This window comes from Herpailurus yagouaroundi, unplaced genomic scaffold (genome assembly GCF_014898765.1).
Source record: "Herpailurus yagouaroundi ecotype Mexico unplaced genomic scaffold, PumYag 188, whole genome shotgun sequence".
NCBI classification, from domain to species: domain Eukaryota; kingdom Metazoa; phylum Chordata; class Mammalia; order Carnivora; family Felidae; genus Herpailurus; species Herpailurus yagouaroundi.
Window position 1 is genome coordinate 795,990 of NW_024412419.1, and position 14,996 is coordinate 810,985.

At 58.5% G+C, this 14,996-nt stretch overlaps 1 protein-coding gene across 2 annotated transcripts in view; it reads left to right on the plus strand.

The window, feature by feature from the left end:
* The window catches only part of SNTG2 (syntrophin gamma 2), a 180,309-nt gene that overhangs the window by 114,188 nt on the left and 51,125 nt on the right, over positions 1 to 14,996 (plus strand). For both annotated transcript variants that reach the window (XM_040495951.1, XM_040495950.1), the window contains one exon: positions 2,333 to 2,460. In XM_040495951.1, the coding sequence (XP_040351885.1) occupies positions 2,333 to 2,460 (128 nt within the window). The remainder of the gene's footprint in view (positions 1 to 2,332; positions 2,461 to 14,996) is intronic.

Genomic DNA, 14,996 nt, shown 5'->3' on the forward strand with positions numbered 1-14,996 from the left:
AGAGAACGGGGGTCCGCTCCCCCTCGCTCTCGGCTCCTGCTCACGCGCTCGGCAAACTAGGGTCGCCGCTCAGGGCCGCCCCTGCTGACACTCGTTCCTGCAGAATCGTCCTTACCCCTCACGGCCGTCCCTGTTCCCGCTAGGCCATCAGGGTCTCGCGCCAGCCTGTAGGCCGCTCTTCAAACAACGCCTCAGGCATCTTAGGTAATCCTGTAAAACGTGCGAACGCCGTGTTCTCCTCGAGCAAGTGCTGATAACTGCTAAATTATATTTAGATACAGACTTCGTTCCAAGGGAGTTAGAGCAAGAGAAGCTCTCCCTACACAAGGGATAAATAGAACAAAGCATAATCACCCTCAAGGACCTGGGTTCCTATTAGACAGAAGGTGCTCTGCCTCCGAGCGCGAGGTCTGTGGGTGAGTCCCGCTCTGTGTCAGCTGTGACCCATAAACGTTCTTCTCACTCTTCCGTGCCCTCGATCGCGACTATTGGCAGTACGGCTCTAAGTTTCAGAAAGAGAATAGGAAGAAGGTCCTCAGGAAATGTACCAGGTGTGTGATGAGGTTTGGACCGAATTTTTTCCCTCTTTTTACAGTTTTGAATCTCCCAGTTGTGTGGGGTGTGGTCATGTCTCCACCGCGAAGGTGGTGTTTCCGTGCTTCCGTGTGGACACGTGTGCGTGCACGCCTGAGGAGAGCCGGCACGCTGGCATGCCGTGTGCCACGCGTGGCTCTCCGTGCCCGTGCGTGGCAAGACGCCGGGACGCGTGTTACTTCATCTCCTCTCACTCGTTTCCAAACGGTTTCCGTGTCTTGTATCACAAGTACTTGGTTTTCCTGGCGTTTCTGAGATGTCTCCGTCGTGTGGCACGTCGGGGAACCGGAGGGAATGGATTGCCCTGGGGAGGGTCCGTGAGGGCCTCCCCACGGGGGCCCCCGCAGAGGGGCCGCCCGCCGCCCGCCCCTGACGCACCTGCCCCGACGCTGCGCCTCCAGCCGCCCCCGCAGCTCCCGAGGTTCCCACCCGTTCAGAATGCGTCTCGTGGTCACTGCGGCAGCGAACAGGAAAGGTCCCGGGACTCGGTTCGTCGCACGTCGGTGTTTCACGACGGCCTTTTCCGCTTTAGCTCTTCGGCAGCGCGTCACAGAGCAAGTGGGGGAGGGCATGCTTTGCGTCGCCTGCAGTGGGCGCGTGGCTCCTGCCTCACCTGTGCGGGTTGTGAGGCGCTGACTGGCGCAGCCCGCGGCGTCTCGGGTCCGCTGTGGGAGCGCGGCCCCTTGCTCCTGCAGGTGGAAGGGTGGAGCAGCTCTGCGTGCTTTCTTTTTCCTTTTTCTTTTTAACGTGTATTCGGTTTTGAGAGAGAGAGACAGAGAGTGGGTGGGGGAGGGGCAGAGGCAGAGGGAGACACAGACTCCGAAGCAGCTCCAGGCTCCGAGCCGTCAGCACAGAGCCCGACATGGGGCTCGGACCCACAGACCGCGAGATCATGACCCGAGCCGGAGTCGGACGTTCCACCGACTGAGCCCCCCAGGTACCCCCACACAGCTGTCGTTTCTTACAGGAACCTGGACAGCAGGGAACTCGGGGAATTGGCCCTTTGCCCTTGGAGCCGGTGGTGCTGAGTCGGGGGCTGCTGTGCGCTCGGGAGCCTGCGTGCTGGCCGGTTGCCCTCACCCCTGCCCGGGGCTGCCGTCTCCATGCTGGGCCGCGGGCTCCACGGGAGGATGGGTCAAGCTGCTACCGGCCCCTCCCTCAGAACCCAGACGGGAACTTGGGGGTCCTCTTGCCTGGAGCCCACTTCCGATCCTGCCGCCTACGGACCCGGCAGCGCGGGGTCAGGTCACGAGCCCGTTTGCGTGGGTTCTGCGTTTCCCACGCACCTGCCTGTGGTCTGCAGGCTCCACGGAGGAGGGGCTGTGCTCGCGCCCACCGGACAGTCAGCGTGGCCCCTGACCCGGCCTCTGTGCGTGTGATCGGCACTAGTAGCTTCTGTCTCCGGACCCGGAGGCGCTCCACTGCAACGTTTGACGTGGGTGTGGCCGCAGCCCCTCGGCCTCCTGGACTCGCCCCTTCCCACATCAGTCTCTCTCCCCGAAGCTTCCCCTTTGACCTTTCTCTTCTGTGCAGTGTTTTGTTGACAAAAGAGAGAATTAGTTTAAATTCACATGGGAGGGCACTTACTTCTTTCCAGATCTTTCAGAAAATTGTCACATGCTTTTTAAACAGTTGAAATGTATTTCCTTTGAATTTTAGGGGACAGGATGCTGGTGGCTGTCCCTGCATTCGGTGCTGACTGACTCTGTGACTGTTGCTTCTTGCTTATCGTGCACAGGATTCACCATCGCCTTCCTCGCCCGCAGCTGACGCGCCACAGTATGAGAAGCGCTGGCTGGACACGCTGTCCGTTCCTCTGTCTATGGCCCGAATCTCCAGGTGCAAGGCTGGAACAGGAAGATGCAGGTGTGTGACCGCTGTCGGAAAGCGGGACGCTGGCACACCCCCCAGCCACCGCCTGCCCCAGAGCGTCTGTGTCGTGAGGCAAGTGTGTGTGATGTCTTCTGGTAGAGCGAGCATTTGCGAAATAAATAACAAGTCAGAGGAAAGGTAGGCACTGGAAAGAAACCGTAATCAGAGCAGTAGTGGATTTGTTGTTGGCAACAGGCCTCCCGTGGTGAGGTGATTCGTGTTAGTTCTTCTGAATCGTTGATCACTGGAAAAACCGTACGTGTGTAAGTGTCGGTAGAATTAGACAGGAAGTAAGAGTGCATTCGTGTCCAAGTTGCAGACGATTCCAGAGAAGTCATTTAAAGTCTGTGGGCCTCGTTGTCGCTGTTCATAAAATGAGGGGTTACACGTGCATCCGTGTCCAGTAAGGCTCCTTGTCTCCGAGCTCGGTTAATTCATCCATTTCAAAGATTTATGTGTGAAGGTTGTGTTTCCATAACTGTTTCTGCGGACTCAGCGTTTTGCTCTCTTCCCAGGCATAGCGTGTCCTCTGGCTAACCACCGTGGCAGGGACGGCACGATGCTGGTGAATTGCCTCTCGGTTGTACGACGGGTGTGCAGACACCTGTGTGAGCCGTGGCCTGTCAGCCAGGGAGGAGTTTGCTGTTTGCAAATTGAGCACCATCTTTGATAAAACGTGCGTGCCCGCACCTGCCTGTGAGTGTGTGCCCTCGTGCGTGCTCATGTGTGGGTGGGGGAGAGAGGAGTCCAAGGTTCTCTTCTCTGGTCCCTCGGTGAAGGAGGGAGTCTGTCTGATGACGCTTTTGACGAACGGCTACCATTTCATGTTCGGTATCAAGTGACATTACTTGCGTAGCCTCTCTCAGTCAATGTGCACGTCCGTGAGAGGGCACTTTTGACACCATCGCGTGCACGCCAGCTCTGAGTCTAAGTTTTACATGTGTGGCCGTTTGGAGAAGGTCAGTAGACCTGAGAAGTTAGGGAGGTGGGAAGACATGGATGGATATATGGGTAGGTAGGTAGGTAGGTGGACAGTAAGGTGGGAAGGTAGGTAGGTAGAGGGAGAGAGAGAGAGAGGAGTAGGTAGGTAGGCAGGCCGAGATAGGCCCGTCGGGAAACAGCCATGTGTAGGCCCAACAGCAGTCGTGGCCACAGATCCCTCTTAAAGTGTGTGTGTGTGTGTGTGTGTGTGTGTGTGTGTGTGTGTGTGTGTGTCTGCCCATCCCCCTGTTTGAATAAGACGCTCTGGGAAAACCAGGGCCACTGGACGTCTTCAGGCACCTGCTGTCTCGCGGGACGAAGGGGCGGCCCGGACCAGCCTCTGGTTTCCCACAGGCCGCGGCTGTGCCCTGTGTCGTCCGCGGGGTGCGTGACAGAACGCTACCGCCTGACTGGATTCTGCCAGCCGCTCCGCTGCCTGGGGTGTTCAAGCGGGTGCTCCTGGCGACGGGAGAGCCGAACCCATCGGGCCTCCGGCAGGCGCCCGCTGGGATGAGCACGTTGCGCCTGTGGACAACACACGGTTCGGGAGGGCTCCCGTTGGCCGCCTCGGTGCCGCCCCGTCTCCTGTCCCGGGGGAAAGGCCGCAGAGCCGCCAGCCCACGGACAGCCCTCAACTCTTCCGGAGACAAAAACGTGTCGGTTGAAGGCCCCGTGTCACCCGGGCAGCACGTGCGTGTCCAGAGACGTCTCAGGGGCGCGTCCTCTAAACACACGATTGGCTCAGTCCATGCTTGGTTGTGCTTCACCTGGTCCCTTCGAAAGGACGCCGGTTTGGGATTCCAGGACCCGGGTTTGAGTCGAGGTGCGTGTGCCGGGGTTTGGAAGTAAAGGCAGAGAGGACGCCTTTAGGACCAAGGGAACTGTGCATGCAGAGTGTCCAGGGTCATCCCAGGAGGCTTCCGGAGATGGCCTGGATACGCCCCGGAAAGCCTTGCTCTCTTCGGACAAGCCGCCAGACCTCTGGGGAGGCGCACGGCGCATGGGGAAGAGTCCTGGGTGGGGAAGGGTCCTGGAATCGACATATTGCCGGTTTCCCTTTGCCTTTCCAGGGCCCCGTGGCTTCACCCAGCGAGGCGTGCGTTTAAACAAGTAGGTGGGGAAAGATGTTAATACCTCACTGCCTCCTAAGGTCTCGCGCAGGTAACGTAAACTAACGCTGTAGGTTTAAAGGAGCTCTCAAGTATCCTGAAGGCTTGTGAGATTACAGAATTCCTAAGTTCTGCAGAAGAGGAATGCCTGACCTGAAGGAAGAAAATCACGATTTGAGAGATGTCACCAAGAGCGTCAGGTAGTCTGAGTCTGTCCCCAGGCACTGGGCACAGCTGGACTCGTTTGCAGGGCACAGATCTCCGTGGTCCTGCTCAGACTAGCCTCTCCATGCCTCTGGTTTAATGCTGGCCTCGAAGACAGTATGGACGGGGCACCTGGGTGGCTCAGTCAGTTAAGCATCCGACTTTGGCTCAGGTCACGATCTTGCGGTTCGGGGGTTCGAGCCCCGCGTCGGGCTCTGTGCTGATAGTTCGGAGCCTGGAGCTGCTTTGGAGTCTGTGTCTCCCTCTTTCTCTGCCTCTCCCCTGTTCACACTCTATCTCTCTCTGTCTCTCAAAAATGAATAAATGTAGGGGTGCCTGGGTGGCTCAGTCGGTTAAGTGGCCAACTTCGGTTCAGGTCAGGATCTTGCGGTTTGTGAGTTCGAGCGCCACGTCAGGCTCTGTGCTGATAGCTCGGAGCCTGGAGCCTGCTTCGGATTCTGTGTCTCCCTCTCTCTCTGTCCCTTCCCTGATTGTGCTGTGCCTCTCTCTCAAAGATAAATTAACATTAAAAAATGACCAAGAAAAAGATAGTACAGAGTTGTTTCTGAAACTTGGAAGCGAGGAAGGAGGGGTGGGGAGGGAGGAGGAGGAAGGAGCTAACCTGTAACTTTGGCCCTTTTTGCCTCACTTCTGTTGAGTCTCTGAAAGTAAGAGTGAAATTGTGTCTTATCACTGCAGAGATTCCATTTTTCTTCTGGGAGACGACCTTACGTTAGAAGCCAGAGCACAGAGTGTGTGTTCTTTCGTCGAGAGCAGGGCACCCGGGGGGTCAGTCGGTTAAGCGCCCGACTCTTGAGTCAGGTCATGATCTCAGAGTTTGTGGGCTCAAGGTCCAGGTCGGGCTCTGGGCTGACAGTGTGGAGCCTGCTAGGGACTCTCTCCCTCTCTCTGCACTTCCCTCCCCCCAGAAAATAAGTGAATAAACCTTTAAAAAAGAGGAAGAAAGAGCACGTCGGGAGCCAGATGGTTTGCAGACGGGAACATTTTGAGAAGCGACAGGGGCTGTCAGGATTATCCCGCTAAATACTCTGATTTCTGTCGCAAGGTTGGTTTCGTGCCAGGAATGGACTCCTCTGTAGCAGATTTTCTGTGGTTGGGAATCGTGCGGGTGCAGCCTCGTGGCGCCTGTGGGCCTGGTGTGGCCGAGCAGAGCTGGGAGACCACGTCCCGCGTTCCGGGAGCCGTGGCGTCTCAGTGAGGGGAGTGGCTTGTAAAGGATGTGGATGGAGTCGGCGGTCAGCAGGACGGTCGGGAACTGAGGGTCTGATCTGCATCGGGCTCCTGTGCTCATCACTTGGTGTAATTTTTATCTAGGAAGATGGCAGGGGACAGTGGGAAGGAGCGGGCCAGACGTGTCCTGGGAGAGGCATCGTCACGGTCAGGTTCGTCATTGGACGGCGTCCGTGTCTCTGCTCAGGGGGGATCGTGAAGAACCCTTGTGCTGACTTCCTCCATGGGGCCCACAGGGAGCCCGGTGCCCCGCAGGCCGGCTGGCAGTGCTCACAGCCAGGGCTCTGGTCTCCATCCCAGCACTCTGGCCATAAGGGTTCTGGAAGTTTCATTTTAGGGGTAGAAAGTTAGGGTGCTCATATTTGTTGAAAGAGAACGATGCCATTCTGGAAGCGTCCCTACAGACTTGGAGCTGGTCCGGGTATGGGGAGGTCTGGGAGCCGGTGCCCGCAAACTGTGTTTCTGAGCCTCAGACCTGCTGGGACGGCAGGGCAAGCCCGGCCGCCGGAGAGCGGGGGTCCTGATGCGGTGCCGGCCCGGGCTTCCGCCCGATGATTCCGTATGTCACTGGCCCGGCCTGGGTGATGAGCCTGCCTCAGAGCCGACGCCTACCCAAGAGGGAAGTGAGGTCCCTGCACGAGCGGCGAATTCTGTGCTTCTTCATCCTGTGTTCCTGGTCCGTAATTACCGTCTTTAACGCCCACACAAGCCTGCCATGCTTTCTCTGTGCGCTTTTCCAAAGCATAGACCGCGGCCTCACCATGCATGGACGTGCTGCCCCCTCCACGCTGGCCCTGGGACGAGCTTCGCGTCATGGCTAGAAGGCGGGGTCTCGGCCGTCCCTCGGGGAGCAGGGACCCCTGTGTCAGTGGTCAGCTCTGGTGAGGTCTGGGTGGCCTGCACAAGCCTGTGGAAACCACGGAGAGTCGCCCCCACCTCGTGACCCCCCTGCTAACCTGACCAGTTGCCGTTCCTGGCGTGGGCTGGGGTTGGCGTAGAGCAGACACTGCCCGTTGATCAAATGTGTAGCGCGAAACTGGACAGCCTCCCCGGCCAGGGACGGCGGGCCGTGCCCTCCTGGAGATTCAAACCCTGAGCCGTACCCAATGTAAACAGAGCCAGTGGCCGGGACTTGCTCCGTGGCTCTGATCCTGGGGGGCCGCTCCCCCGCGGTATGTGCCGACACGGAAGCGCTCCGTGTCTGTCTTCGCAGATCCAGTGGTGGTTTCCCCAAGTGGCACCTCCCGGAACTCTGAGGGTCACGAGCACCCCGGCTGCGGGTCCCCACATGCACGTCGTCGTCCTTCCAAGCAGGATGCGCCCGGGTGGGGGGGGGGTGAATAGGCACCCAGAGCTGGACATGAAAACAATCAGGAGGGGTCTTAAAGTGGCTGGAGACACACATGCCTGCTTCCCGCCCACTGCACGGGTCCCTCAGCCAGAACAGAACCCCCCCTCCCGCCCCCGCCGCCCCAGTGCTGCACGCAGAGCAGCACTCACTTATCACTTATGCCCTCACTTATCAAGGTCCCGTCCTTACAGGGAAATACAGGAACTGGAGGGACAGGGTCTCCACGCCACTGAGGGGGCGCTGTGCCCTGGACGACCTAATGCTCTCCAGGCGCCCAGAGGATCTGCATCGCCCTCGGCAGGGGGTCCACAGGCTCCCACGTGGCTCCGGGCAGGCCTCCCACGTTCACTCACTGGTTGGGCCCTGACCCCGGGAACAAAAGGGGACCCTGCTCTTGACTTATCCGAACAGCTTTCTAATCACTTTTGAGGACAAACCCAGCGAATCAGGTCTATCTGGGTTTCCATTCCTGCCTTGGCCTCGCGGGCAAGCCTGGGTGCGCCACACGGACCCTGCCTCCCAGGACCACGGCACCACGGGCACCTCCTGTCTCCGCCAGTCCCGCCCTGCTCTTACCCAGAGGCCGTTTTCTCCCCAAGACCGAAGGTGTCCCAAAATGCTTTCTGATGCCACATGTCTGCCAGTCTGTGAGAAGGTGACGGGGGCCCTCAGGCGGCATTCGCAGGGCGCACGGACCCCTGCCCGGGGTCCAGGCGTTCCTGCACGGAAGGTGACAGAACCACTGCAGGTCGTCAAGCTCTGTGGCTGCCCCAGCATGCTTGCTGCCTTCCAGCGGTGTCTCCGTCCCAGGAGAGAGCGCACGGGGTGGCCACACAGGGTGGCCACGGCCCGTCTGGACCGTCCAGCACATCCGGTTGTACCAAACAAGTGCACGCGCAAGATGCAGGCAGGCGTGGGAAGCAGGGGCGCCGAGCGGTGACGACGGTGGTCTGCGTGGTCCTAACGCAAGGGAGATGCCCTTGTGATCCCCGCCAGGCAGCATGCTCTCATAAGAGCCGAGGTTGTAGAAGCAGAGACTGGGTTCTGTGCGTACGTGTGCACGCGTGTGCATATGCGTGTGTTTGTGTGTGTGTGCCTTTCCAGTTTCTGGCCTCGTGACCTTGGGTACGTTGATCGATCTACACAGGCCTTCGTCTCCTCGTCTCCAGGTGGTGACACCAAGGGGACCCGCTGCGTGGGGTCACAGTGAGTCTAAACCAGAGTGGTTTTACGGTTTACGAACTGTCGTGCACAGTGCTGGTCGCAAGGTCGGAAGCAGCGTCAGGGAGCTATCTTTACCATTCGTTGTGTCATTATAACACATGAGGTATCTCTTTGGCCTCTAAACTTTGTTACTTATTTAGCTTGAAAGACTTACATAGGATTGTGAAAATAACCCATACGCTCGTTGAAAGAACGTAAGATTCATTACGCGTCCCTGGCCCGTCTGAGAAGCGGAGACAGCGTGAGATGCCGTATGTTTTACACCCTCTTCAGAGTCTTTTCGATGCATTTCGGTGACTTCCATAAAATCAGCTAACATGCTGTCAGCCGGAAATCGTTGACAAAAGGCTCTTTGGGGACACAATTTAAGCACCATGTGGACCAAGAAGTTACTGCGAACACTTCGCTGACAAACGCCAGACAGAGCGAAAAGTCCACGACCGCCGGAAATGAGCCCGTCTGGGGAACGTTCGCTGCAGACCTCGCGATGGGCAGGGAGGCCACGTTCAAGGTCAGTGGAGTCCCTCCAAGCCAGCCTCCCCATCACCCGCACGCTTGGTGTGGGTTTGCCAAGTGACTTTCAGGGAACAGCCTCGGCGTTCCCTTGTCCCGGACCCGGGCCGTCCTTCATGCCCGGGACTCACTTCCACAGTAGCGCCTCTGCGTCCCATGTGTGCCGTGTGTCAGGAGTCGCCGGCTGAGACTCCAGACGGCCTCCAGGAGCTCTCGGGGCCCAGGGAGGGTCTTGCCCCTCTGCCTGCGGCCCCCGTCCCTTCCTGCCCCGTCCCTGAGGACCTGAGACGTCGAATCTCCATGACGGAGTTTTGCCCGGGAAGCGTGTCTTGACACAACTCGGTGCCACGTGCTGCTCCGGGGACCCTGTTGTGTGTGTGCAAGTGTGTATATTCAGTTCGACAGCCATCAGATTGGAACTTTAAGGGTCCTGAGTCCAAAACCTAGGAAGGATGGCGACGCTTCCTAGGGAGGGGAGAGGGGTCGTGAGCGCTTAGAGGGCGGGGGGCCGCCAGCAAGGACGCGGAGCCTGTGCCGGGGGTGAGGATCGGAGCCGTTGGGGCATCTCTGACACACACACCTGTGCACGCGTGCGCACACACCCCTGTGGATATGCACAGCTACAAATACTGACTCTGGGAAATTCAGAAAATGCAGGTATGTGGGGGACCGGGAGCTGTCACGGCCTGTGACTCTGGTACGCTGGCCTAGACTTACTGTGGAGACAGAGGTCACGTTGTGGATAAGTACGTGGGGGCCAGGGTTTCAGGCACAGCATCGATGCTCACGGTGCTCGGCGGAGCCGCCCCGGGCGTGCAGAGAAACCCTGTGCTCCCGGGCGCCCCCACACTCGCGGGCGCCCTACAGACCCACCAGCCGCATTCTGTGCTGCAAGCTGACCTTTCCGGGACCTGAGCTGCTTGGGGGCCTCACTGCTTCCTTTTTGGCAGTAAACCGTAAGATGATTTCCACTGCAGTGTAGGGGACCCGCGGTATCCTTTCCGTTTCAGGCCGGATCGAAGGGATCTCCTGTCTTTGTAGGTTGCAAGTGATCCCCACAAGTCCAGGTACCACATGCCCCCATGCGGTGCCATTGGGGCATGGCTGTCCTCTGTGTCACTCACTGCTGAGAGCTGGAAGTCCATACCCTCCCCCGCCCCCCTCGCCTGCTTTGCCCATCCCCCGCCCTCACTCCAGTGACCACCAGATTGTCTTCTGTATCCAGGAGTCTGTTTCCATTTGGTTTTGGTTTTTCACTTGTTTCGTTTTTCGGGTTCCACGTATGAGAGGGATCAGCTGGCACTTGTCTTTCTCTGTCCGACTTATTTCACCGAACGTTGTACTCTCAAGGTCCATCCGTGTTGCTGCAAATGGCAAGACCTCGTTATTTTTTACGACTCAGTAATATTCCACTGTATATGTGTATCACATCTTCCTTTCTAAAAACCTTTAAATGTTACCCGAGTCGAAGTCGGACGCTTAACCGACTGAGCCACCCAGGCGCCCCTAAATGTTTCTTATCTTTTTTGAGAGAGAGAATGCAAGCAGGAAAGTGGCAGAGAGAGGATGAGAGAGAATCCCAAGCAGGCCCCTTGCTGTCAGCGCAGAGCCCGATGTGGGGCTCGAACCCACGGAGTGTGAAATCATGACCTGCGCTGAGATCAAGGGTCAGACACTTAACCGACGGAGCCCCCTGGGCGCCCCCGATGCACCACGTCTCCTTTATCTGTTCACGGCTGGATGGACACCAAGGTGGTTTCTGCGTCTTGGCTGCTGTGAACGTGAGGGTGCGCGTACGTCTTGGGAGTGGCGATTTCACCTTCTTTTGACAAATGCTGACACACGTGGCTCCAGGGTCGGAGGGTGGTTCTACTTGCAACTTGTCGAGGGGCCTCCACACTGTTCCCAGAGCAGCTGCACGGGGGCGCCCCCACCAGCAGTGCACGAGGGCTCCCCTTTCTCCGCGTCCTCACCGACACCTGTTGTTTCCTGAGTTGTTCACGTTGGCCGCTCTGACAGGTGTGAGGTGACGTGTCCTTGTGGCTCGATGATGCGCGATGGCGAGCATCTCGTGTGTCCGTTGGCGTCTGGATGTCGTCATCGGCGAGATGTCCGTTCAGGTCCTCTGCCCGGTTTTTAATCGAACGAACGCACAGGTTTGGTCACGTGACAGCTCGGTCCTGCCCTGCCCCCCACCTGTGTTAGGGCCTAGGACACAAGAGGCGGGAGATTCCTCAGCTCCTGGTGTGAGGTGCCCACCGCCTGTGGCCTCTCTGTCCACAGTCAGAAAACGCGATTTTCTATCCACGATCCGTGGGATATTTTGGGTAGTTGTCACTGCCCGATTCGTGCCAGGCTCTGTGACCCAGGTGTACTGTTTGAGTCATGAGGGTTTACTTTCTGAAGCGGAAGGAGGAAACAAGGCGGGTGAGATCCACGTGCACGTGGTCCGGGTGGTGTCGCGGTCAGTGCTCTGAATAGAGCTGACGCTCGGATTGCACGTCTTTGGGGGCGGTGGCTGGAGGGTGCAGGGGACATTTACACAGGAGAGGTCGTGCGGGGGCCGGGGCTCGGTGGACGGTGGGTGGCAGTGAGGTGGGTGCCAGGCGGGTTCGGTGACCGTTGGCCACTGTTCCTGACGACTTGGGGTGGCCCGGACGAAGCAGCGGGCTTCCTTAGGCACGGGTAATGGCGAAGCAGGACAGAAACCCAAGACGCAGCTGCTTGTGTTTGTGGACTTAACCGTGGACGGTAACTTGGTTCCTGTAGGAAGCGTGGCTCTCTGTCCAGAGCACAGACCTGGAGGGAGCTAGGCGGTGCTGAAATCCAGTCTCCCACCTTGTGAGCTGGGCGGGTGACGTGGTCTCTCGACGCCACTCTGGGAAGCTGAAACAGTAACCCTGTTTTACAAGGTTGCTGAGAGGAGACGTGCGTTACACGAAGAGTGTGAGTCAGGCCGCACGGTGCTGGCGCAAAGCCAGGCCTGAGGAAACGGTCACCTTCCGGTCCCCTCACTGCCCCGGCTAATGCTCAGTGTGAACCGTTCACGCCCCGGAGTGTCGTCCTCCTACAAAGGGGGTGACGTCCCAGGGAACAGATGCGCACAAGAAGCACAAGTCACCCGGTGCCGTGTCACTGGCTCTCCTGGTGGATTTTCCAGAAGAAATGGTAACTATAGTAATTACGTGCTGCGTCTGCCAGGCCACGCTAGCACCTGCGAGTCTGGTCCACACAGCGCGGCCCCGCAGCCCATCAGCACACCTGTTTGGGGGTGTGGAAGCCGCCACCCGACTGGGGGCTGGGGTCGCGGGTGTGGAAGCCGCCACGATCCATCAGATCGGCCCTCTAGCACCCACGCAGTGGGCAGGGGGTTGGGCGCACCTCGCCTCACGCATCGGGCTGCACGTGCTCAGGCGGCAGATGTTCTCAATCACACTGTAGGTGCTCCCGTAGGTGCCGGAGGTGGGAAACAGACGAACCCCGGCGTGAGTGCTCACGGAGCTCAGCGTCTGGTGGGAGGCGCAGGCAGACAGCGAGCAGACACGAGAGTCGAGCAAGGAGACAGTGGTGAGTGACCGTAGGATCCTTGTGGTTCTCTTCTATCTCTGCTCCTCCTTTAGGGGGGACCCCGTGCAGGTGCTCAGCCCGCGTGGGGCACCGTGCCGCTCACACCGCCGCGGGGCCAGGGGCTGGGCGGACACAGGCCTGGTCTCGGGAAGGTGACAGGAGGTGCCAGGAGGATGCCAACTTGCTCTGTTCGGCACCACAAGGGAGAAGCTGGTTTTCTCCTCTGGACCTGCTCAGCTTTTGTCGTCCCTGGCTCTCCTAGGAGCGGTGCCTTAGAATAACCGCCCTGGGGAGAACGGTGCCTGGGTTCGGACTGGCGCCCCGGGCCCCCGTGTAGCGTGGTAGTTAGGAATGCCGCTGCCCGATGGGGAGAGCAGGGAGAGAATCTTCCTCTGCCTTCCGCTAAAAAGTGATGTGCAGGCTACAGAGACAGTCTCGAAAGGCTGTTTGCGAGCGCAGACTTTTCAAACAGTGAGACATACGCACAGGTTCTTCTCGCTTTTTTTTGGTGAATGCCCATCACGAGCAGAATAAACACACACCCTGTCCCTCAGCTCCAAAGCGTGGGGGCCTCAAGCCGTGTGTGTGCAGCCCGCTTCTCCTCCGGGGCTCCTGTCCAGGGGCAGGGGAGGCTTTGCGGAAGCCTGGGCATCGCCGGGCCTCGACTTCCTGCTGAAACGGTGTTTGGACGAGGCTTCGCTCCCCCTGTGGGAGCTCAAGTGTAGCTTTTCTGCGGATTCTCAAAACGTGACGCAGGGCCGTCACAGAGTGTGCTGGGCCCCGAGCGGTGGGTACTCTGATCTTTAGCTCTGACAACGACCTTGACCGTTGGACAGAATCCCAAAAAGGCCGAGGGAGCAGATGCTCTGACTCCAGAGCCACGTGGTCGGGCACCTCCTGTGCACTGCGAGGGACCTTGTACACCAGCCCAAACACAGTTCACGCGAGATGCTGACACAGTGAGCCCTCAGAGTCCGTCTGGAAGAAATGAGTGGGAACCTGTCATTCATACTGCTTTCCTAACAATTAGCCAGTGTGAACGTCCTGATCACACGTCATTACTGTGTATGTGTCATCAGCATTGACGTCGGCGTCTGTATAATCTTCAATCTGTGTTGCTTTCTTTGATGGTGAGTTTCTGAGTGGTGCTCTTTGCAGGGAAACTGGGTTTGCAATAACCTTGCTTACGGCCTCTTCTCCCACGCTTGTGTTCTGTCGCATGGTCAGCGTTTTGAAGCCCGTCACGTGGGGAAGGGGGACAGGTGTCGGAGGCTGGAGGTCCTTACCCCAGCCCTGACCCTAACCCGTGGAGCGCTGTGTCGGACTGAGGACGCTCCCCTGGTCCTGGACGCGGGGAGGGGCAGAGAGAGCTCTGCAGGTGCGGTCCGTGTGTCCCTGGGGTTAAAAGGACACAGCAGGGCCGGATTCTGATTAGCAAAGGGGCATATGCTGAACCCCAGAGCCATGAGTAATCTCGTACATACATCACATGTAAACACTAATTTGCTAACTAATTAATTCACCCTTGTTACCAACTCCTTAGCGCATTGCACGTCCTCTGCCCTGTCACGAGCACGTACGTGACCCACGGATCACGTGTGTTACAGATACGAGCCCGTGGTATGTACGTTTCCCCGTTGTGGGGCCAGCAGTATGTCAGAGACATGGCGTTTTCTACAACGGCTTCTACACTGTTTGTAATAAGGAGGAAATGGGTGCCTGGCTGGCTCAGTCCGTGGAGCGCGTGCCTCTCAGTCGTGAGTTCGAGCCTCACGTTGGGCATGAAGCCTACTTTAAAAAAAGAAAAACACAAGCAAAGAAAGGAGGAAAAAAGATGTATCCTGTCTTGTGATTCCGTCGTCACCGCACTGGTCTGTGTTCCTGTGGATCCACTTTACGGGCGGGAACTGCCTTCTCTCAGCCTAACAGTCTCATCAGCACTTCCCAGGGGGTTCAGGAGCAGCTTCTCTGCTTCCTTCACCGGGAACGCCCGTATTCTGTCCGCGTGGAGAGGTGGCTGTGGGCTGGCAACACGGTGCTCGGCCGACACTCTGGCTTTGAGCACTGGGGATGTGCTCTGCCTGCCCCCTGCCCCCCTGCCCCCCTGCCCCCCTGCCCTCCTGCCCCTGTGCCCCTGTGCCCCCACCTCTGCAACAGGTCGGCTGATAGCTGGCGGCCTCCTTGTGAGGAATGAGCTGTTTTACTACGTGCCCCTTGGCTGGGATTCCCCGCATCGTTGACCCAAGATGTCCGTCCCTGGAGGGGTGAGTCTGCATCCAGATTGCACCCCTGGGCCTTGGCGGGTGTGCTGACGGGCCGTCCCAGGTCCC